General features: G+C 38.0%; 1 protein-coding gene across 2 annotated transcripts; it reads left to right on the top strand.

Moving 5' to 3' along the window:
- The first annotated feature begins 611 nt into the window (after positions 1-611).
- map3k3 (mitogen-activated protein kinase kinase kinase 3) lies at positions 612-21,059 on the top strand. Of its 2 annotated transcripts, XR_006250462.1 has the most exons (18): positions 612-1,931; positions 8,033-8,126; positions 9,845-9,975; positions 10,063-10,103; positions 10,483-10,582; positions 11,272-11,385; positions 11,544-11,664; positions 12,541-12,674; positions 13,424-13,497; positions 13,597-13,664; positions 13,754-13,849; positions 13,929-14,090; positions 14,722-14,870; positions 15,409-15,540; positions 16,315-16,444; positions 16,690-16,867; positions 18,276-18,656; positions 18,760-21,059. XR_006250462.1 is itself a non-coding variant. In XM_043234643.1 (17 exons), the coding sequence occupies exons 2-17, from the start codon at positions 8,123-8,125 to the stop codon at positions 18,502-18,504; spliced, it is 1,863 nt and encodes a 620-aa protein (XP_043090578.1). In that variant the 5' UTR covers positions 612-1,931; positions 8,033-8,122; the 3' UTR covers positions 18,505-21,059. The 2 variants fall into 2 exon arrangements, 1 of the variants encoding a protein (XP_043090578.1); XM_043234643.1 differs by having other exon boundaries at positions 18,276-21,059.
- Positions 21,060-22,183: the final 1,124 nt, after the last annotated feature.

The raw sequence follows: 22,183 nt of genomic DNA, 5'->3' as shown, positions 1-22,183 counted from the left end.
CATCTGGTGTGCATATGTTAAATGAATCACATTATTCATCAAATTATGAAACCTGTTATTTTCTTTATTATTTGTTTTTTGATCAATGTATAAAAAAGGCTTTAAGTGTACAAATGTAAGAAATATAAACAACAAACATAGTAATGCATATACATCGTTTTGCAGAAGGGTTCTTAAGGTACTATGAGTAACTAAATCTGTTGAAAAAATAAAAATTGCTAATTGTAAGTTTATTTATGAAGTGAGGAAAATCTGTCTTTTGTTTAGAATTGTTTACCTCGTTGTTTTATTATTTATACTTGTTTATTTCTGTTGTTTTTGTGAAGAACCATTTTACCAAGACAAATCCCTCATACATGTATACGGTATAAATGTGATTCTGATGCTGAATAAGGGGTGTTTTCAAAAAAAATCTACCTAATTCATATAGATTCATCAAAATTACGGAAATCCCTTCTTTTCCTCCGGTCTATATCTAAATAGTCGATATGATGTAGTTTTCCTGAATATTTTTTTTTTTGAAAACAGAGATGTGTCTGGAGTCTCACCTAGACCGCTCGCTTCTGACCGCTACGTCATAAACGTGTGCGCGTCGCGTCACCGAGCGTGACTGAACGCGAGAGAGGAACAGCGCGCCCCCGAGCGTACACAAACTCCGAGCGCTCGCCACAGTTGTCATCTTGAACATGTCGCGGAAATTACAGACGCTACGCGATGCGTTGTTTCTCGCCGACGACGATGAAAAACCCCTGAGCACGATTCCACCCGTGCACGGGCACTAACATGACGAACTTTGGGCTGCTTCTGAAGGAAGCGAGCGTTTGGGTTCCGGTGACGAACTGCTTTTTTTTTGGCTGTCAGGAAACTCGCTGCGCTAAAGATTCATTCTAGCATCTGCTGCTTATCATCAACGACATCACGAGGACGCCCGGACTAATGTCGCCTCGAGAGCCCCCTCTCCAGCCCGACATCGCCAAACCCGCTCGCGCGGCCGTCTGGGAGCCCGTTTCTCGCCCTTTCTACGAGTTTCAACTTTCGCTGAGTTCAGCCGTCATCAACGGAAAGAGGAATTTGTTCAAGTGAGGCGCACGCTCTTTTGTCCAGATCCTCGACAGCGCGATTCTTGCGCGGTTATCCTCGTACGTTTCTCGCTTTTGCTTCGGTAAAGTGGATAAACGAAGACTGCTTTCACAGTCACATGCCTTCATTCATAATCATTTGTCGCACAATAATGCGGAGCGTGTGCAAGCGTCGGCCCGAGGGCTCGTTTTCGTGTTTGTTTGGCTTTGCAAAGTCGTTGGGCACGGGATTCATTGACACGGACGGACTGTTACCGATTCGCCTTTCTGCAGAAAAGTAAAAACTGTAGGTTTGTGCGGTGAGCTGGCCAGACGCATCGACGGAGAGGGAAAATATGCAAACCTAGCAGGAAAAGAAGCCATCAAAATTACGGAAATCCCTTCTTTTCCCCCGGTCTGCTATCACGAATGTATTTCGTGTAACAGCGCGCTTCTATCTGCACCACATACATTCTTACCCTTTGGACGAGAAGTTTTTTTTTTTTTTAAATCGGATTTATTATGGACTCTCCGTGCAGTAGTTATGCTATCTGCACAAAGTGAAACGTATATTGACAAAACGGCGATATCGAATTAGCATAATTGCTACTTTGTGTCGGCGTAAACTGTGTGTGCGTGTGTGTGTGTGTGTGTGTGTTAAGAGGTCTCTTGACTGCTCTGAGGAACAAGTTTGATGGGTGATATGCGAGACCCTCAGGGGTCCGCTTGCCTGGAAGCTCTTTAGCTATGGCAGCGGCCTGGATATATGTGGACAGTCACATTACGTTTGTCTTCACGATACACATCAAGTTTCTGAAGACAGGCCAGAAAGTGACTCTGTGAGGAGCCCTCTTTCACCTGCGATAAGTTCAGGTGAGTATTTTAACTTCTGTGCAGTTGATGACACTTGCTATTAGTCGCACTCATGCTACACAGATACCAGCTGTTTATGTATATATTTAGGAGAGGGGATGGAATAACATGGTCAGCCATACACCCAAAACGATATCAAAACCTGTTGCTATGCTTTAGTTAACACACTTTGCAAACAATCAAGCATGTTTGTGTAATTACATATTGAACCCTAATTTAAAATGATCCACTAGTACTGGAAATAAACACAAGTTATTTGCCATGGACCCCATCTATGCTTTTATGCTTGTGTGGCAAGTCAAGATAAATCACTTTTTTTTCTCTATAGTGCATTAGATTGTTTCAAAAGAACGTCATGATAATAAACAGGAAGATGGCATAATCAGTTATGGAAAGACTGCTGTGTGGAGACCATTCAGATTTTAGTTAGATAGAAGTTAGGCCAGTGTTGGTTCAGCTATTTTGAAATAAGTAATTAATCTAAAAGCAGCTCTGCAGAAGCCATCAATGTTGTTTTGCAGCTTGAGTGTTTTATGGCGATTCAGTTCACTTTTTTTTTTTTTTTTTTTTTTTTTTTTTGAGCGGTGATGCTTGGACGCTTTCCCATTGAGAATGGGTAACATGTTTCTATCTGGATATTTTAGACCGGTCCTGGGGTCTGTGTCTCACCTGGTAATTTCCTACAACTGCCCAGCAACATTGCTCAAAAAGTTGCCATGTGTCCTCAGCTTTAGTGGTATAGAGTAGGCAGTGCTATAGTGTTTTCCAACTTTGTTTTTGTCTTATAGACCCCACAGCCCCATCAGTGTGCTTCAATATAAAGGTCTTTGACACAATCCTAAAAAATTATAGTTCAAAAGCACATTTATTCTAACTAGAACTTTTAAAAAAAGTATACTATAATCGGTGTATATATATAATGGATTTATAATCAGTATATTTTTTTGTTATAGAATAGAATAGAATATTTCAAATGATTAGATAAATCATTTGTATCACAAGTATGATGTGGTGAGTGTATATTAGCACTGTATGGCCATGAAAAAAGCAATATCAGTTAACCACAAGTGATTCACATTACTGAAATATTTACAATGCCAAGTAAACCCCCGGAAACTGGTTGGAAATCACGGTTATAGATGAGTAAACCATATTTGTACACATCTGTTAACATTTCTACAAGAACACTGGTCTACATTTTATGACTTTCCCACAATAGAGAAGACTTCATAATCAGAAATTGATTATTGAAGGCATTCAAATGAACTACCAAACCAGTTAGTTTAGAAAGCGCCTTGTGAAGAAGGGAATAGCTTGGAGTAGATTCATGAAGGTAATACCAGCATGGTACAAACTGAGAGTCTGCTTTTTGTGGTGTTTTTTTTTTTCCAGTGTTGAGAAAATCCTTCATACTGCTCCAGTATCAATGTGTCTTTGTGTCACAACTTTAACTTGAAAACACTGCGTGGACCACAACTTACACAGCTAGTTTAAGATCTGTTTAAGTATGATGTAACATGGGCTTTTTTTTTTTATGTCTACCCTGGAGCTGACAGGAAGCGTTTAGTCTAGTCACTCTAGAGCATTGGGAACCCTAGGGGGGATTTGTGCTGTAAGCCTCTGAATCTCTTGTACTGTAAGCCCCTCCATGAGCAAAAGCCAACAGCCTCAGTGCCAGCACCACGGCTGGGAAAACCAGCCACAGACTAAACAGCTGAAAATCAGGCGAGAGGTGGTTGGGGGCAGGAACAGTCAGAGAAATTTGTTGAGATTCTGGCAAATACTGGGAAAGGGATACAAGCAAAACAAAGCGGGTCCAGCTGACAGGGCCCATAGAAGGCCTCTCCAGATTCCACACATACTTACCACAAGGTAATTAAGAACAGGAGAAACAGAAAGTCAGACCAAGACCGGGCCAGAGACTCTGGATGTTTTTGCTCTATGACCCATTTTAGGACCTTTTTGACCTCTGCCCCGACTCTTACATCCAGCTTTTATTATACTGAGAAATGTCCGTAACGGTATCCAGTGACTATCAAGCTGTTTATAGCAATAATTTCGATGTGTATGTTTTTGTCATTTTTGAATTCATATAAGTTATAAGTTAAAGTAAATGCCTTTATAAAAATTTACCAAACAAAATTTGAAGTGCAGTGCAGGGAATTCAGAGAACATCAATTTACAGTTGTTACTGTTAACCATTTAGCAGGTTTTTTTTACAGTGTTGTTCAAGACAGAAGTCCGCAACAGTTCATGTAAAAGTTAACTTCAGGGATTCATTTAGTTGCATCAATGAGTTTGAAGTACGGTAACTGAGCAAACAGAAAGAGAAAGTGTGGCCTATTGTTATTAACTCTATTTAATTCATACAGAAAGAAAAACAAAGGTTGCGCTGAAAGATATTGGCCACATAATCTTCCAGCCTAGGATAAAGTTATTATTAACATATAATTTTGGACAACTATATAATTGAAAATATGTAAGTGGCGCTCTTTCGTGCGACGGGATATGAAACAGGTCCAGAGCCACAGGGGATAGTCTTTAACTTTAACATAAAGTTGTTCAGCTGATTGCACAAAGTAAACTGTTCACTAAAATGAGAGCGTGCGTTTTGACTGTCAGATGCTTGTGTTTGTTACAGAGTGTTCTTTCAGAATTGTCCTGGGTCCAATTAAATTAATATAACAATAAAGTGATGCATAATTAAGACATTCTTTTACTCTTTTATGAGTAATGTGAATTCAGACATATTTATTTCCTTCTCGTGTATTTATTTTCCAGCATTTATATAAATGGGAGGTATGCAAATTTGGATGTGGCCTAAGTGTTTAAAGTAGTCTCTTCTGGAGAAATTGGTGCAAAATTGAAATGGAAGTGTAAGTTGTGGTCACTTGGGAAGCCAATGAATTTCACAGTTTATTTTCATCTTATGAAATTTAAAAAAATTAATTAACATTTTGAAAATGTATCTTGCTTGTTGGTTCTTGCTCAGTGTTTTATATTTGCTACAATATTTGATTGCATGAATGGAAACCCAGCTACTGTCTGTATATTCAACATTTGTAAAAATAAGTTGATAGTGCCTTGAATTATTGAAATACTTGTATATTTAATATAATATTGAAATTATGATAAAAGCAAGTTAGGGATAAGTTAACAATTTTAGTTCTTAAGCTACTTGATGTTATTACATCTCAGATGTTTAGACTCCAGAGTTAATGCTCCAATTTAAAATAGAAAGAAAGTGGTTTGATAGAAAAAGCAACAAAAGATGGAAGGAGGATGTAAATGCAGATAGGTAGTTGAGATGGTGTTTTAAAAACTGTGAGATTTCTAGTGGTGTGGCATCGTTCCATCATAAATCCATTCAGACCATACATAAAGGAAAAAGGCTTTCACACCAAACCCTCTATGAATTGTGGTGAGGGTCTCTTTAACTTAGACTTGGATTTATGTATAGCAAGACCGTGCTCGCTTGCTGCTCATCGAGTGTGTTCATAGGTGCAGTCGGTCAGGCCACCTGGGTGCCACTCAGGATATCTGGCTGAATGAGTTGATGTCTGACCTCAGTAATTTCTCATGGTTCATTTGGTTCTGCATGACTAGAGGCGCTGAAACAAACGCTTGCATGCGCTCATACGCTCCATACCTCATCCGTTTGGTTAATCATTTCAGCACTGACTGTAAGTTTGGAAGGATGTGCAGTTACTTTGGAAGAGTGTCCAGTTAGTTCTCTCTCCTCCAGTCCGCTGTAGTTGGATGAAAAGAGAGTTTTGCAGGTCTGATGAAGCCCGGCAGTGAAGCACAGGCAGGTAATGTTATTATGACTTATGCAGTCCGACCCGGAGCCTTGCTTTTAAAAATCAGGATATGCTGACTGTAGCAACCTAATGAGACTTTGCTGAATATCTAGAGGGAATCGTTGTTTGCTTTGCTTCTCAGCAGCTCATCTGAGTGGTCCAGGATGTTGAACCGATTTAGAAAAGTCGTTTGTTTTATATCATCTTTTTACATGTCTTCAGGGTTAAATTTAAGTAACTGAACTCACTAAGGCTGATTATTAATACATATTGATATCAGTCAACAATTTGATTTTGTTTTCATTTTCATTTTATTATTAAAAATAAGGAAAAGCAGCAAATTACAAACAATAGTACAAACGAATGTGAAAAGTAAATAAATGTATAATATATTAATATAACACTGCATAGTCTTCGCTGTATAAATCAAGCATAAACTTATTTTTATTAAAGATTCAAAAGTAATTGAAGTAGAGTTAACGTTTAACATTAATAATGACAGACAGGAGCAGGTTCAATGCTGCAATGTAATGATACGCAACCTGCTTTCACACAACTGTTTTTTTTTTATATATAACGCATAACTTATGTGAGTACTCCACACACGACGGACATTTTGGCTACAATTGTGTGAGTATTTCGCCATTCCTGCAGAATAAAGCAAAAAAATCTATCTGTTTTGGCGCTCAAATGTGGTCCCAGAGAGAGGTGTACACATTTTGGCTTTGTCAGCATGAGCAGCGGATTGATTTCTTTTTCACAGCTTATCGTGTTTGATAACCTTTTCAACAACATGGGCGTCCCAAATTCGTGATCTTCGTGTCTCGGGAGAAGCCCTTTTGAACATGTGCTTCATGTGTATCAGTCAGCACGAGCACCTCGTTTAGTTTTTTTCACTGCATATTGCATATTGCCAAACAATGTTGAAATGTAAAGCACCAAAACAAACACATCCATACTCCAACACCTGGCAGTGGCGATCGTGGAAACAAGCTAAAATGACATATTCAAACCAACTTAAATATATTGTGTGAAATAATGCAAGTCAACATTACCTATCAAGAAGGAAGAAATTAAGCGACGCACATCTGTTTCCTGGGCTTCTTACTCTGCAACCCACTCTTTATTTTCTTACTTAAAGGCATATATAACTTTTAATGCTGTCAAACACACACATGCATGTATATATATTTTAGAAAAATGTTGTTTTGTGTATTTCATATATAATTTGAATATAAATATAGACATGTACATATCTTCAAAATATATATTTTTATATGTACACGTCATAAACACAGTACACGCATACGACTATTTTGTATATAAAATGCGTTCGAATATTCCTTACTTTGTCAAAAGTACTAGAGCTGAATACTGAAATGTGCTCAAACATTTCTATCCAGACACTCTCAGCTGAAAAGTGCAGTTCTTGGTAAATGAATGCTGACACTATAGATTCCGTGCATTCCATGCAAAGGTTAGCTGTTGTTAAATTGGTTTCTTCAGAGAAGTGGATTACGTATTATGTGAAACTATCATTTGACACCTTTGTGGTACATTCACTTTTTCCTCTTCCAGGAAGAACAGATAATATCTTTTGAAGGACATCGGAAGGTTATTAGATACATTTGTGTCCCCCTCTCTTTTATTTGTATAGAATTGCACAGAATAGAGCTCCAAGTACATGGTCAGCAATATTATTATGGACAATGTGAGCTTTTTATGTTGGTACACCTTGAAAAATAAGACAAAATCTCAGTTTAAAAGCAGAAGTACGGCTATTTTTCCATTCACATTCTTTTTATAATGTGAGCCACCTGTATTCACGAGCAAATAAAGGTAAAAAAAATATTAGAATGATAGGAGCCTTTATGGCTGGAATCAAGTTTGGAGCTGAAACTCTCGCAATTTTTAAATGGTAAACATTTCCCCCGCAGATTAGTTTTTTTCCACTGTCTTGAAGGTCTGTGCCTGGTTCCTCGGCGCAAGCAGGGATCAGGTTACAGTCCTTCAGGTCTCGCATGCACAGCACACATTCACGCCATCCTGTTACACGTATGATATTTTTATCTAGCATCAGTAAATTTTAATGAGGCACATTAACACTGAGGCGGTAAACAGTTTGCTATTAAAATACTCTTGTAAATGAAGGGCCCCTGGAAAAATGGAGATGTAGTGCATAGTTGCCCTTGTTGTTGGCTATGATATCATTGTTTGGCTGAGATTACATTTGTTTAGATATGGAGGTGAGGTACAGCTAACAACGGTCGGTTGTAATAATGTGTCCACTTTGATTTTTAGGCCATTGATGGGTGACATTAGAGCACAGTGTGTGTGAGGACCTTCTAACCTGAACCTCTCATCAAGAACACACACATTCATACCGCCAAAATGAGTAAGTACACATGTTTTTTCCCTTCATGAAGCAAGTGTCTTTAACATGTCTTAAACATATAGAAGCCCTTTTCTGCCACTGATTAAAGATAAATAAATGTCAATCGCAAGTTCACATCTCGTAATTCCAACTTTTTACCAGAACTGTGAGATATAAACTCACAGTTGTGAGTTATAAAGAATTGCGAAGTTAAGAAAGATATGAACTTTCAATTCTGAGAAAACATCTTTTTCTGCTTCAGAACTAGACTTTATGAATCCCAATTACGAGTTTATATATCAGAAAAAAAAATTACATTTTGACTCTTTTTTTTTTTTTTTTTTTTTTTTTTTTTTTTGCCATTTTGATTGTGTATGTATACGTTTATATCATGCAATTCTATTCTTTTTTATACCGTATTAAAAAAGTGCTTTGATGCAACCTGTGTTGTTAAAAGCGCTATATAAATAAAAATGATTGATTTGATATTAGGTTAATTTAAAAAAAAGCTTATGTTAAAAAGCTAAGTTGGCTCGCATAACTGTTTCCTATATTTTAATATTAATATTTAAAATAACCAAAGCCTGGAATTAAAAGGATGTTTGTTGATATTTTTTTAAGAGAGAGCGAGTGAGATATGTAGACAGACAGTGGCTTATGTTCTCAGTGGTCACATGAACACACAGATATTCAACAGTTGAGTGGTTAAGTCTGTTGCTTGGGTTGATCTGCCATGTTCCCAGTATTGGTGGGTAGACGAGGCTTCTCTGTTTCTCTCCCTCTCTGGAGATGTGTGAAGTCCGTCCAAACAACACACAGCGAATATTTTCCCTCTGTGAGTGAGCTCAGCCAAGACACATCTCGTTCTTACATCAAACATGAGAACAGAGTTCTCCAAAAAACACAGTCATCTCCCTCTCACGACTTTTACTGCGTCGACGCAGGTCTAGTCGTCTGACTGTGCGCGTGTTTATTCAAGAAAGAGAGCAGAGGATCCTCTCCGTTCCTCCGCACCTGTGCCGTAACTGTATAGCAAGTTTATAGTTTCTGCTACATAATCTCAGTTTAGTTTAAAATGAGGTAATAAGCCACTCAAGGACAATAGTTACAATGATTAACCGCAATTAAGGTTTGGCAACAAATAGGGAGCACAAGTATTGTTAAAATTAATACATGGAATTAACAAAGTTGTTTTGAATAAAAGTATGCATATAAATGATTACATTTTAACACTTCTAATTACAATAAATCTTTACAGCCAGAGTAGGCCATTAGCTCTTTTTTGCCAGTAGCTGCCAGGAAGAGACTTTGACCCACATTTAAATAACTGATTTAAAAATAAATGTAACTAATGGCACAATAGTCTCCTTGAAAGTATAAAAAAAAGAGCGAGCGAAATGGGTACTGACAAAATAATAAATGCTAATTATTTGGAAGGATGAACATATATCATACTGATTATCAGCCAGTATTTGGGATTTTTTTAAATCCGCATCAACTAATATGTTTTATTGTCAATCATTTCCACTTTTTTTTTTACATATAGATAAAATTTCCCATTGTCTTATGCTGGCTTAAACTTAATCTAATGAACCAAAGATCTGATAACACTGTAAAATGTAATCTTTGGTAAATCTCAAAATGAATATCTGTTTTTCCATGCTGTACTGTATAATATCATATTTTGATGCCTAACTTAGACAAAATAGTTTAGTAACATCTCTGTTTTTCTCCCCCAGACGAGAGACAGGCTCTCCATTCAATAATGAAGGATCTGGTGGCCCTGCAGATGACCAGGCGCCAGTCAGCATCAACTTATGACACAGCAAAACCTAAACCTGCCAGCATTGCCAGCTCTTCCAAAAGAATGGTAATAAACAAACATGCATGAAAACAGACAGTTACCTTGTGACTCCTGCATGACCCTTCTGACCTAACAGCTGTTTCTTTCTCTTAGGAGGACGTCAGGATTAAGTTTGAGTTCTGTGGCGAAAGAAGGTGAATTTGAGTTTCTTTCTGCTGGAGTGCACGCGTGTTAAAGTAATAGTAACGTTCAGAAACGCATAAAACAGCACGCGCAATGTACATTTTGAGTTTGTGGCATTTACACACAGATGCACACAGGCATCCTGTCTCTTAGCTCTCAGACTGGTATCACAGTGGAAAGGGAAAGGACTGTGGTTAGTCTGTGGCTGCCAGGACAGACCACAGCTATGCTAGGTGTGCTTGAAGGAATGTGTGCACTCTGCAGATCCAGCTGTGTGTTTGACTTGACTTACTGGCTCAGATTACACATCTAAAGAAATCTCAGCTTCCTGTTTAATGTCCCCCCCTCTGCGTGCGTGGCGTGTGTGTATGTTTATATATGTTTGTGTAGGATTCTGATGTTTGGGCGGCCTGTGCAGTTTGAGGAAGTCCAGCAGAAAGTCAAAACATTCTTCGGTCAGCAGTTAGACCTGCATTATATGAATAATGAGGTATTGATTCACATTCAAATGCACTCGCTGACACTCACTTATGATTGCTGCACTCTTATAAGAAATAATCAGGACATTAATATCCTCTGTTTTAGTGCTATTGTACTGAAGCTTGAAAGGGCACAAAAAAGTTCATGATTCGTACATTATAGAAAGCTAAATTAACATTTTTTGCTAGCACTTTATTGCACAGTCCTGTTTCACATGTAAATATTATAATTACAATATCTATGCAAACCTAACCATAACACGTGTAGTTACCTTATATTTTCCAGTACTTGGGTAATTACAGTAAGTACAGGTAAGTGCACAAACTGTAAAATAAAGTACATGTTTGTAAATTAAGATTATACAGTAATGCAAAGTAATAGTAAATAGTAGCTCAATTTTACGTTAAATTTTTTATTTATTTAAATGTACTAAAAAGCTAACAAAGGAAACAGTCAGTAATGAAATCGATGTACACAAAACGTGCTTCACTTTAAGATGGACATCACTGAATGTAGTTGAGCAAGAGGCCGTTCACTCAGAAAGCGTACTTGTGTTTAAAAACGCAAGACGCAACACTCCAAAATGTTTTTTGGAAAAACACTGGGTAAAATCTGACCTAAAATGGGCCGAAATACAGATGTATTTCTTTATGTAAAATGTTTAAATGGCACCTTTACTCAGTGTGTTTGTGCACACAGCTGTCCATTCCCCTGCGTGACCAGGATGACTTGGATAAAGCCATTGATCTGCTGGACCGCAGCTCAAACATGAAGAGCATCAAGATCATGCTGCTGACACAGGAACAAAGCAATGTGAGACCTACGGTTTTATATTACTCGTTACTAAAAAGGTTTAAATGCTGACACTTGTATGTTAGTACAGAGGAGCACAGAGGTGTAATGTTGTTTGTACACCTGTATAATGATTTCTAGATGCTTATGTACATTCATTTGTGTGTTTGCATATGCAGGCCTCCTCTCCATCTCATCACACATTGAGTAAGCAGGTTCGCATCAAAACCTCTCAGTCCACCGGTGATGTTAGTACTGCCTACCAGTCTTCAGAAACAAGAGGACGCCATCACTCCACCAGTGAGTACACACACATACGCACACACTGCAGCGCATTTACCAAAAACCCCTCTGCTTTTCTTACTGCCCTGGGTTTTTCTCTCTCTTACTCTTTCATTTTCTCTCTCTCTCCCCCTCTGTTGTTTCTCTGACTTCCTCTGTGAGCAGTGGGTCCTCTTCCTTTTCCTGTCCACCATCACTGGCTGCTCCACAATGGCTTGCTGGCTCCCAGCCAATCAGATTGCGAGACACTATTAGCATGGTGGGCCAATGGCCTGTTGTTGAGATAGTGTGTATTTTAGGGGGGAGGGGAGGTTGCTACAGCTCGTAAAGGGGTCTGGAGAAAAGCGTGAGCTCTGTGACTGGAGGAAAAAAAAGACGTTTGTTTATATTATGCTTCAGTCTCATGATTCAGCTGTTCTGAACACATTGCACAGGACTTTTTCTTGTTTTGTATTGCGACTGCAGCGTTGTTCTTTGAGCTCATCGTAAGCTGTAAAAATGCAGAAAATAAAATAAAAACAAAAACAAACTAATTAGACATGTAATTTAAGCAGAAAGCACAGAATTTTGTTAAAACAAAATGGGACTAAATAAAACTAATAGTAACTATTCCACAGGGATCTAAAAATGTTAATTTAATTAGCACTGATGACTATTAGCAGTGTAATTGATTAAATGTGTGCAAGTTTATACACTCCTAAGTATACAACAACTATACTGGATAAAATGGTGACGTAAACATGACGTGAATACAAATTGCTGCATGTGTGCACTCTCTGTCTTACTCCACAGTGTGGTCAGTAACAGAGAGACATGTTTGCCATCATAAAATATTACCAGAAAGAAACGTTGAATTGTTGTAACATTTATGTCTGTTGTTTTGTCCTTCTGCAGGCTCTCAGAACACTGGCAGAAGTTCTCCGCCCCCTGGTTACGTTCCTGAGCGCCAACAGCGAATCGCACGTCAGGGATCGTACACCAGCATCAACAGCGAGGGGGAGTTCATACCTGAAACCAGTGACCAGTGTGTGAGTTGAAAAACGTGCACAAATGTGTCAGTGGGTACTATTGCTTCGGGATATTAAATATGTTTATATAATGTATAATAAAGGAATATAAACTGATATACATGCAAATATTTTCATAATATATATTGTATGTGTATTTATGTATACATAATAAATATACACAGTGCATACATATATTATATAAACAAACATTTATTTTTAATGCGATTAATTTGATTAATCATTTGACAGCACTAGTTTGATTAGAATTATAAAATACACACACACACACACACACACACATATGTGTATATATATTATTCACAAAATTAATGACACAAACTTTTGAACGGTGCTCTTCTTATGTTTGAAAAATGTATGTTCTATTCTATTTTATTCTATTCTATTTGTTATAAATACATGCCAGATATGCTGTGCCAGTGCTTTTAAATGCTAGATATATTGCTCTCCAAAGCAGAAATAAATGATCAAAATAATGTCAGGTTTTTTATTTGGTCAACATGCTTGCTTCTGTATTTGCTGTACTTCCTTCAGCTCATATATACATGGCTAATTTGCATATTCTCACAGGCAGAGTGGGTAAAAAAATGTGCTGCACAGACTTGAAGTATAGAATAGGTATCATGGTTCCCATAGAAACGGCACATGTTCACACACATGATATACCACTGCTAAAAGGAATTACAGTCACCTGATCACCTGCAATGCCTTCTGAGGACATTTAAATTATAGCTTACTCGTATTTAAAGGTGCTGGATCCTTGGAGCAGTGCAGAAAACTCTGTGTCTGGCAGCTGTCAGTCGCTGGACAGCAACTCTGACAGGTGAGGAAACCAATACAATACAAAATGTGTTCGAACGATTCTGTGATCGTAAGCACCCGTCTCAGTTATTTTTATTTACTGTTGTGTCTTGTTTTGCAGTCCCTCACTCAGGAAACCTCGTACACACAGGGTTAAGAGTTACCCTGACAACCGACAGGACTGTGCAGGTGTGCCTCAATGAAGACACGCTTAGTTTTGAAATCAGCTTTTCCATTGGTTCAAATTTCCATGCTCTCTCTGCATTCTCCTCTTTCAGACAGAGAAAACCATGTATATGATAAGATTGTAGGGAAGGGAGGGACGTACCCTCGCAGGTATCATGTGTCGCTGCATCATAAAGACCACAGTGAAGGTACAAAACGCTCCAATTACACATACACACTCATACGCAGTTCCTGGTTGTAATTTATACAAATAATGCTGCTCTTCAGGTCGAAGGACATTTCCACGGATCCGTCGTCCCCAGGGAAACTTGTTCACGCTGGTGCCTTCCCGACGTTCACTGAACGGCAGCGAGGAGAGTTTGGGGAGCTGGCAGCTGGTTGATCCTCAAGCCAGACTCCGCCCACAGGACCGCCCAGTCCCTCACAAGTGTGAGTGTGAAATAGATCCTGATGCTGTAGAGTACGGTTATTTATGAAAACAGTAAGCCCCAAGAAGCTGTGGTTTACAGTAAATTTATAACAGCTGTTTTAAATTCACTGTGAAACATGGCCTCGCAGGGCTTATTGTTTTAATAAAACGGTTATTCAATATACTTAGTAAGGTTTCACAAAATAAAACAAAGCGTAACGATATTAATAAAAACAATATTCTTCCACCAAACATTGTAGGCGTTGTAATGCCTTTTAGTTTTAAAACGCAAAACTGAGACTTTGGAAACCGATGGCGTGGCAGCCCACAGTCTCTCAGCATATCCTTGACAACCGTGTAAATGCGTTTTAAATCTAAAACTCACTAGTGTAAACAGGGCTGTAGTTCCTTTAGAAACAGTTGTGATCAGAACCATGGTTGGAACACAGTGGTCGCCAACCAACACGCAAAGTGAGCAAGTGTAGATTAAAACCATATAAACCCAAATCCGATTTTTTTTGCAAATCTGATTGAAATCTGATCATATATAGATGGTCAGTAACAAACAAATGTGTGTGAAATTGTCGGTTCGTATGTTTAATTCAGCCAGTTATTATTGTGTCTTCGTATGTGTTATGTTCATGTACGTAGCCCCTACAGCTCCAGTGACGTGGCGCAGGGGGAAGTTGCTGGGTCAGGGTGCTTTTGGAAGGGTTTATCTGTGCTATGATGTGGACACAGGCAGGGAACTTGCAGCAAAACAGGTTCATTTTGACCCTGCCAGTCCGGAGACCAGCAAGGTAGCACACTTTGTTTTGTTTTGATGGGTTTTGCTTTTTTGTTGTGTTGTGGTGTTGTTTTTATTTAATTTTTTTTCCCCTGTACTTCAAGTTTACGTGATCAGTTCTTCCTTTTTTCGTCTTTTGAGTTTGCCAGCATGTTGTTGTTGTTGTTTTTGTTTTTTTTTGTTCTTTCTCAAACTTTCCCCCCACTCTTTAAATCCTTTCCTGTCTGCCATTGCAAAAACATGCACTGTCGCTTCCTGTATCTGTGTGTGATTGTGCGTGCATCGGCCAGAGGGGGGTTTTGAGGCGAGGGGAAGTGGGGTAGTCTATCAACGCATTTCTCGTTGATCATGCCCTCACTTCAAACAAAAACACACATATACGTTTAAACACTCAAAAATAAAGCGCCTCTTAACCACAGTTTGGTATTAGTGTGTTGTGGTTGGTTTGATCTTGTCTGTGCATGCTCAGCAATCTCACTCAGACCCCGCTCTGGTCACAGCCAGCTGCCTCAGCTGCGGTTGTGTCATGACTCTTGCCCTCTTTTCTACAGGAGGTGAGTGCTTTAGAGTGTGAGATACAGCTTTTGAAGAACCTGCATCATGAGCGCATCGTTCAGTACTACGGCTGCCTTCGAGACCATAACGAGAAGACCCTCACCATTTTCATGGAGTATATGCCCGGGGTGAGTTTTAGACGGCACTGGCTCATCAAATGTTGGAAAAGTAACAAGTTATATTAAAGGAAAAGTACACCAAATCGAACATTCTGTCATCGTTTTTTGAATCCTCATGTTGTTGCAAACATGTATGCTTGTAGTAATAGCTCTAAAAATGCCCAAAAATGATGTCTAATACATTTTTTTCCTAAAATGATAGTTCATAGTGTCCATGGATATGTGATAATGTATTTGATTTACAGTAGAAAGTAATATTATGAAATATTAGAATAATTTAAAATAATTTTATAATAATGTATTTTAATTTATTCCTCCTTAATGTTTTTTGTGAAACCAGTAGAATGCATTTTTCTTTGGTAAATGTAAAAAAATTAAAAAATATATTTGACTTATTTTGCAATTTAAAGCATTCTGTTTGAATAAAAGCTGTAATTTCTTGACCCTGGACTTTAATTGTAGTTTCTTTAACATGTATCTGAATCCTTATGATGATTTTTATTTTATTAAAAATTTTTGTTGTTGTATGAGAAAAATCTGTGGAATCTATTACTTTAGTGTTCCACAGAAAAAAACTAACAACATATAGGGTTGGAATGGCATGAGGGTGAATGATCTACAATCCAATTTTCCATTTTGTTGCTTGTAAATAAATATATTGTTAAATGATTTTAATAGTATGGGTTTTTAAAATGTGTTATCACACGCTTGTTTGTTAGCAGTACTGTGGTTGTAATAAAGAGTTCAATGTGACTCACTGGTGCTTTGGTCTTTGATGCTCAGGGTTCAGTCAAAGACCAGCTGAAGGCTTATGGGGCTTTGACAGAGAATGTGACTCGCAAGTATACCAGACAAATTCTTGAGGGCATGTCCTACTTGCACAGCAACATGATCGTCCACAGGGACATCAAAGGTAGACCTGGCATATTCAAATACTGTGTGTGTTTTGTCTGCTATTTCAATTGCAATTAAAATAAACAGAAGTGTATTATATCATAGTTTAGTTTGTAGTGGCAGTTTGAGTAAAAGTTCTAAAAGTTTGGATCTTGGCTTATAAATCTTCTTTTAATCATATAACAAGAGGAAATCTGGATCAAAGATCTTTCAGTACTTTGCATGCTAACAGCTCTCCCTGGTCGCTTCCTCCGGTGCGCTCAGGTGCCAACATCCTGCGAGATTCAGCCGGCAATGTGAAGCTGGGAGATTTTGGCGCCAGTAAGCGGCTTCAGACCATCTGCATGTCCAGCACTGGGGTCCGTTCTGTGACTGGAACGCCGTATTGGATGAGCCCAGAGGTCATCAGCGGAGAGGGGTACGGCCGGAAGGCAGACGTTTGGTGAGAACTCGGTTTTTTTTGTTTGTTAATAAAAAACACATCACACAAGAAGTGCACATCTTTGAGGTTTAGAACAAAAAAGCTTTGAAACGGCATTTTCATCATGGGAACCTAAAAACCTTGAAAATGTTTTCAAAATCTCATATTACTACAGTGAAGAAAGCAGCTGGGATTTGTGGAATGGTACAATGCTCTCAGTAATTTGTCACCATTCTGTGATCCAGTCTAAGAGTCACGATTCTTCTTCTTTTTTTTTTTTTTTAAAATCAGACACGGTTGTGACCTATATTGCAAAAAAGCAACATCCTCATAATATTAAGCACCTATTTGTAAACGAATGCAGTAGGAGAGAAAGAATTTGGTTATTTTTATGTCCTTAAGAAGTGCACAGATGCTCAGTCCTCCACATAAACCGACTGGACAGACTCCTGGTAGGTCAGGGGAGAGTAAGCTGCGTAAAGTTGAACACTTTAATACGTTATACCAGTGGTTTTCAACCTGTGGGCCGCGGCCCCCCAGTGGGCCGCAACGGTATTGCAGGGGGCCGCCAGTTGTTATCAATAGAAATAATAATATTGCTAATGTACGTAAAAATGTGTAGTAATAATTAAATATCATAATTAATTAAATAACAAAAAATAATAATAAACTGTTACTATGCGTTCACTATTCCAGGTCGTTGATTGGTTTAAAAACAACCCACTTGATTTAGGCTATGTAACATATTTTTGCTGCATACATGCCAAAACAGATGTAAACATGGATAAATGGTTGACAACGGGATCGCTGAAAAGGGAAAATACTTCATCTACAAGTAAGCAGGACACAGAAAAGACTCAAAATAAACCTAAAAGAAGAAAATATAGCAGTGAGAAATTTTTTTGCAGTGGGCCGCGGAAACATATGTGTTTGGTTGTGTGGGCTGTGAGTTAAAAAAGGTTGGGAACCACTGCGTTATACTATTTACGTATTTGTGATTTATAACTTTTAAGAGTATGATTATTTATAAGACACGTGGAACACCTTTTTTTTTCAGTTTAATGTTGATTATAAACCCAAGAGTATTAGTAGACTTAGGTAGGGCAGGTAGAATGTTTACATACTTGAAAAGTATCCCATACTCGGTATGTCTGTTGAAGAACCATCGAAATAAAGTGTTAGAATATATTTGGCAGACACGCTACTAATGCTCTAATGAATCCTAATTGGCATGTAGTTGCATTAATATATATATATATATATATATATATATATATATATATATATATATATAGATTTACCTGAAGCTAAATTACAAAGTATATCAATTTAAACAAAGAACACCTAAAATCTGTAACATGTAGAATATAAAATAAATCATGTAACTTAACTAAACTTTCCTTTTCCCTAAACTGTGTTGTGTGAACAGGAGTCTAGGCTGCACAGTGGTGGAGATGTTGACTGAGAAGCCCCCGTGGGCTGAATTCGAGGCCATGGCAGCCATATTTAAGATTGCCACTCAGCCCACCAACCCCCAGCTGCCGTCTCACATCTCCGAGCACACTCGGGACTTCCTCCGCTGCATCTTTGTGGAGGCCAAGTACCGTCCAAGTGCAGAGGAGCTGCTCAGACATCCCTTTTCCCAGATCTTGTGCTGAGGTGTCCATCTAGCTGCTTCAACGGGTTAAAAACGAACCCTATTTTTTTTTTCTTTTGTAAAAGAGTGATAAGCTCAGCTTCAAAGGCAATCTGCGTTTCCACAGCACGTGACCCGCCGGCGCCCGATCCGGGATGACGCCTGAATTTTTAGGTCACAAAACTGGTTTATTCTCTAATGGTTTGAAATGCAGTGTCTTTGGGACAGCAGGGGGCGCTACGGGCCTTTTTTGACGCACATGCTCTTTATATTACAGAAATAAACAGATTGATGGAGTCACAAGACGAGCAGATGCAAACAAACACGATACCGTTTGAGCTGCCTCAAACCAGACTGTTTCTCACAACAACCACCAAACGTGCCTCCTAAAGCCAACAGGGTCGGTCTCAGTTACTTCTGAATGAGCTTTTCAGGCGGCCTCCTAATGAATGTTTCATCCAGTCCACAGCATGGTGGAACTCAGTGTTAGCACTTAGTGTTAAAGGAAACGTAATAATTGTGTCCCGGTGCGTTCCAGCCTCTGACGAATGAGGGTCATACGCAAGTCATGGTTTGCATTCGTATATATTGAATTTTCATAGAATTGCACTTCCTTGATTGTTTTAGTCTGTTACAGACAGCAGCTTATTCTGGTTTCGCCAAGGATCTGGGCATAAGGGCAAAAGGTTAAAGTGGTCGAAGTGTAATACATAGTTTTGTACCGCAGTAGTTCCTCATAGTGTCCTGTAGAGAGCAGCAGTGCAGTACTTAAGATGCAGCTAATCTATAGTATTCCTGTAGTGTTGATGAGATGTTCAATTGGGAATGTCGCAAGGTGTGTGTTATTTTGTGTGTGGCCAGATGTTGAGAGCACATTCGGTTGTATATTAGTTTTCTCTCCAGCCCTGCCAAAGAAAATGTATTTAGAAAGCGTTGTGCCTTAAGTGTCTCATGGCAGTACATTGGACCCCTTTGCATCAGATGCACTTTTGAATATGAATGTCGAATATACCAAATTGTTCATTTGTTACACAGAATGTGAAGCCTTTTTCACTTTTATTTATGTCCCAATGGTCATCCATTTTTATATACGAGTATATATATGTATGTGTATAAATCTATTTTTATATAGTGACTCTGAACCGAGTTATGCTTTTAGGAACAGAAGAAGAGTTAGAAACAGGATTTGTAACAGCAGCTGGTTTTGCGGAGACTACAACATGATTTTACATGTGTTTATTACTGGCTGGAAATTGAGCTCTGATCTGTGCAAGTCTTATGTATGCTCCTGTTTTGAAGTGTTTATAGTGTGTCTGCTCTTTCCCCCGAGGATATCGGGGAGAATCTGGTTGAATCAGGAAGTGATTAGCTCCTTGAATCTTTCTCAGAAATGCACGCACACGGATATTCACATTTGCTGCCACATAGGAAGGACTTGCACAGATATTTGCCTTTTATGTATTCAGAGTTGCAGTATTGGAAAAAAAAAATGAGGTGAGGTGGAAAAGAAAGTTGTGTTAAGAAAATGGTATTAAGGTTGATGTACACTAACATTCACAGTTTGGGTTTAGTAAGATTTTTGTGAAATAAATAATGTTTCTTTAGCAAGAACACATTGAATTGATTAATTTACTCATTTTTTTCGAATACCTCCAGATTCCAGATGGTGGTTGTCACGGCCAAATATTGTCCTATCATGACATGCCATACATCAGTGGAAATCTAAATTGTTTAAATGATTTATAAATCTCAGTTAAAAAAAATGGAAATACAAATGTTTTCAACATAAGGTATGTTTATTGAGCATACAAGTAAATCAACTTTTTTTTTTCATGTGACACTAACACTTAAAGTGAAATATGTTTTGCCAATATAGTAATTAATATCAAAAAAATTGCATAACATTACTGTTTTTTTGTGCATTTTTGATCAAATGGCTCCTTTGTGAGCACAAGAGTCTTTAAAACATTTTTAAAAATCTTACTGACCCCAAATTCTGAAGGGTTGGGTTATTCTGAATTCTTCGGAATATGGGAAGTGTTATTATACTGAAACTAAGTACGTGAGACATGGCACGATTATCAGAAACTAAGAAAAGTGTGTTAAAAGGCACTCTTTGGAAATGTATCATGGGGTATTGCTCATGTGAAAGTGTAGGTGGATGCCAGGGGCGAATTTCCACTCAGCTTGACGACTTTGTTTAGCTCAGGGTTTGAGTGACAGGTGTCCGTCATACGGGCACACCAACACTGACCGCAGGATCAGATGTCCTCTTTTTCTATTGTTTTGAAAGTATTTTGGCCTCCTCAAAAACGGTTGAATGGCTCAAATATGATCTCAAATAGCTGCTAGCTTTTGTTTTGGCAGCTAAGAATCAGTATTGTACCAAAGATTGAGAAATGTCTCAGATAAATGTCAGAGTTAAGTCTAGTTGAGAACCCTGGGATAAGCAAAAGAATACGAGCCAATAGGTTAGATACACAATATATAATTATGGTTATGTATCTTGACATGAGACTTGCAGTGCAAAGTCCGGTGTATCAAATATTTTCAAATAAAATAATATGCACAAAACTACTTATTTGGTGTTTGTTTGTTTGTTTTTAATCTTTAATATGTTGTTGTCGGTGTCTTCTAGTACCTGTTATATGTGTGTGTTCGTGATTCTTGCTAACAGCGTGTTTCTCACCATCTGTCTTTGTCTGTTTGGAGTCAGTCTAAGCCAGTCACAGTACTAACTGCTTTTCTCTGTGAATACACACCATTGTGGCACCGAGGAAAAGAGCGACTGAATTTATAGAGCTTCCTCCCCTTCTTCTCTCCGGGCAGTGAAATATAGTGCAAAGCGAAACATTACGTTCAGGCAGGAATAAAGAAGTGACTTACGTCTAAGATCTTGGTTATTTTTTCACAGCCCTCCCTCACATTTACTGCAAGCATTCATTTGTCAGTTACTGTGTTCTCTGGTTCGTCAGGAACGTAGACGTGTATGTAGTTAAACCGGTTACGACCAAGAAGGGATGCGTTTCTTTTCACTTGACCTGTTCTAATTTAGTATTTGTAGTGCACTAATACTTCAGACAAAGTTTTTTGTTTCCAATTTTATATTAGGTGGCCTACAATACTGTGTATTTACATTTATATTAATTACTTTGGTACAATGCACATATTGTGTACGTACATATGTTACTTATATTTTTGTAAAATATCTGAAATTCTGCCATTTTATATTTCCACTTTTGTCCCATCCCTTACACCTAAACCCACCTTTAAATCTATACCACCAAACCTGTCCCTAACTTTACCCGTATCAACCCGTATTTTACATTTCTTTTATAAGTAAAAATATTAGGCTCAATAAAGGCTTGACAAAAGCTTTGATTTTAGTAAGTAAATCCTTTTTTTTAAATTTCAACATAGCATAGATATTGCATACATGTAGCAAGCTAGTTGTAGTTTTTATGTTTAGTTCTTTCAGTAGCTTAGTTTTAATTGCGTTCAGTAGTAACTAGTAGTTATTGTTACGTTTTAGTTTACGAATGTGTAATTATTTTTTTCGAAGTTAATATATAACATTAATTATATTTAAAATTTTAATTTTCATGTGTAATAAGGCCAGGCTATAAACGCATACAATACAAAAACAAACAATTTGGGGGTTTTTTTTGTTTTGTTTTGTTCATGCGTTTTATTCATGTATT

This window comes from Puntigrus tetrazona, chromosome 3, assembly GCF_018831695.1.
Source record: "Puntigrus tetrazona isolate hp1 chromosome 3, ASM1883169v1, whole genome shotgun sequence".
Taxonomy (NCBI): Eukaryota; Metazoa; Chordata; class Actinopteri; order Cypriniformes; family Cyprinidae; genus Puntigrus; species Puntigrus tetrazona.
This window is presented reverse-complemented; position numbering and strand designations above follow the sequence as displayed.

Excerpts from the sequence above, each read along its gene's own strand:
- map3k3 (XM_043234643.1), top strand. Across the intron at positions 14,871-15,408 it reads CCAGTCCGGAGACCAGCAAG|GAGGTGAGTGCTTTAGAGTG; the intron begins GTAGCACACTTT and ends TCTTTTCTACAG. Across the intron at positions 16,445-16,689 it reads CGTCCACAGGGACATCAAAG|GTGCCAACATCCTGCGAGAT; the intron begins GTAGACCTGGCA and ends CGGTGCGCTCAG.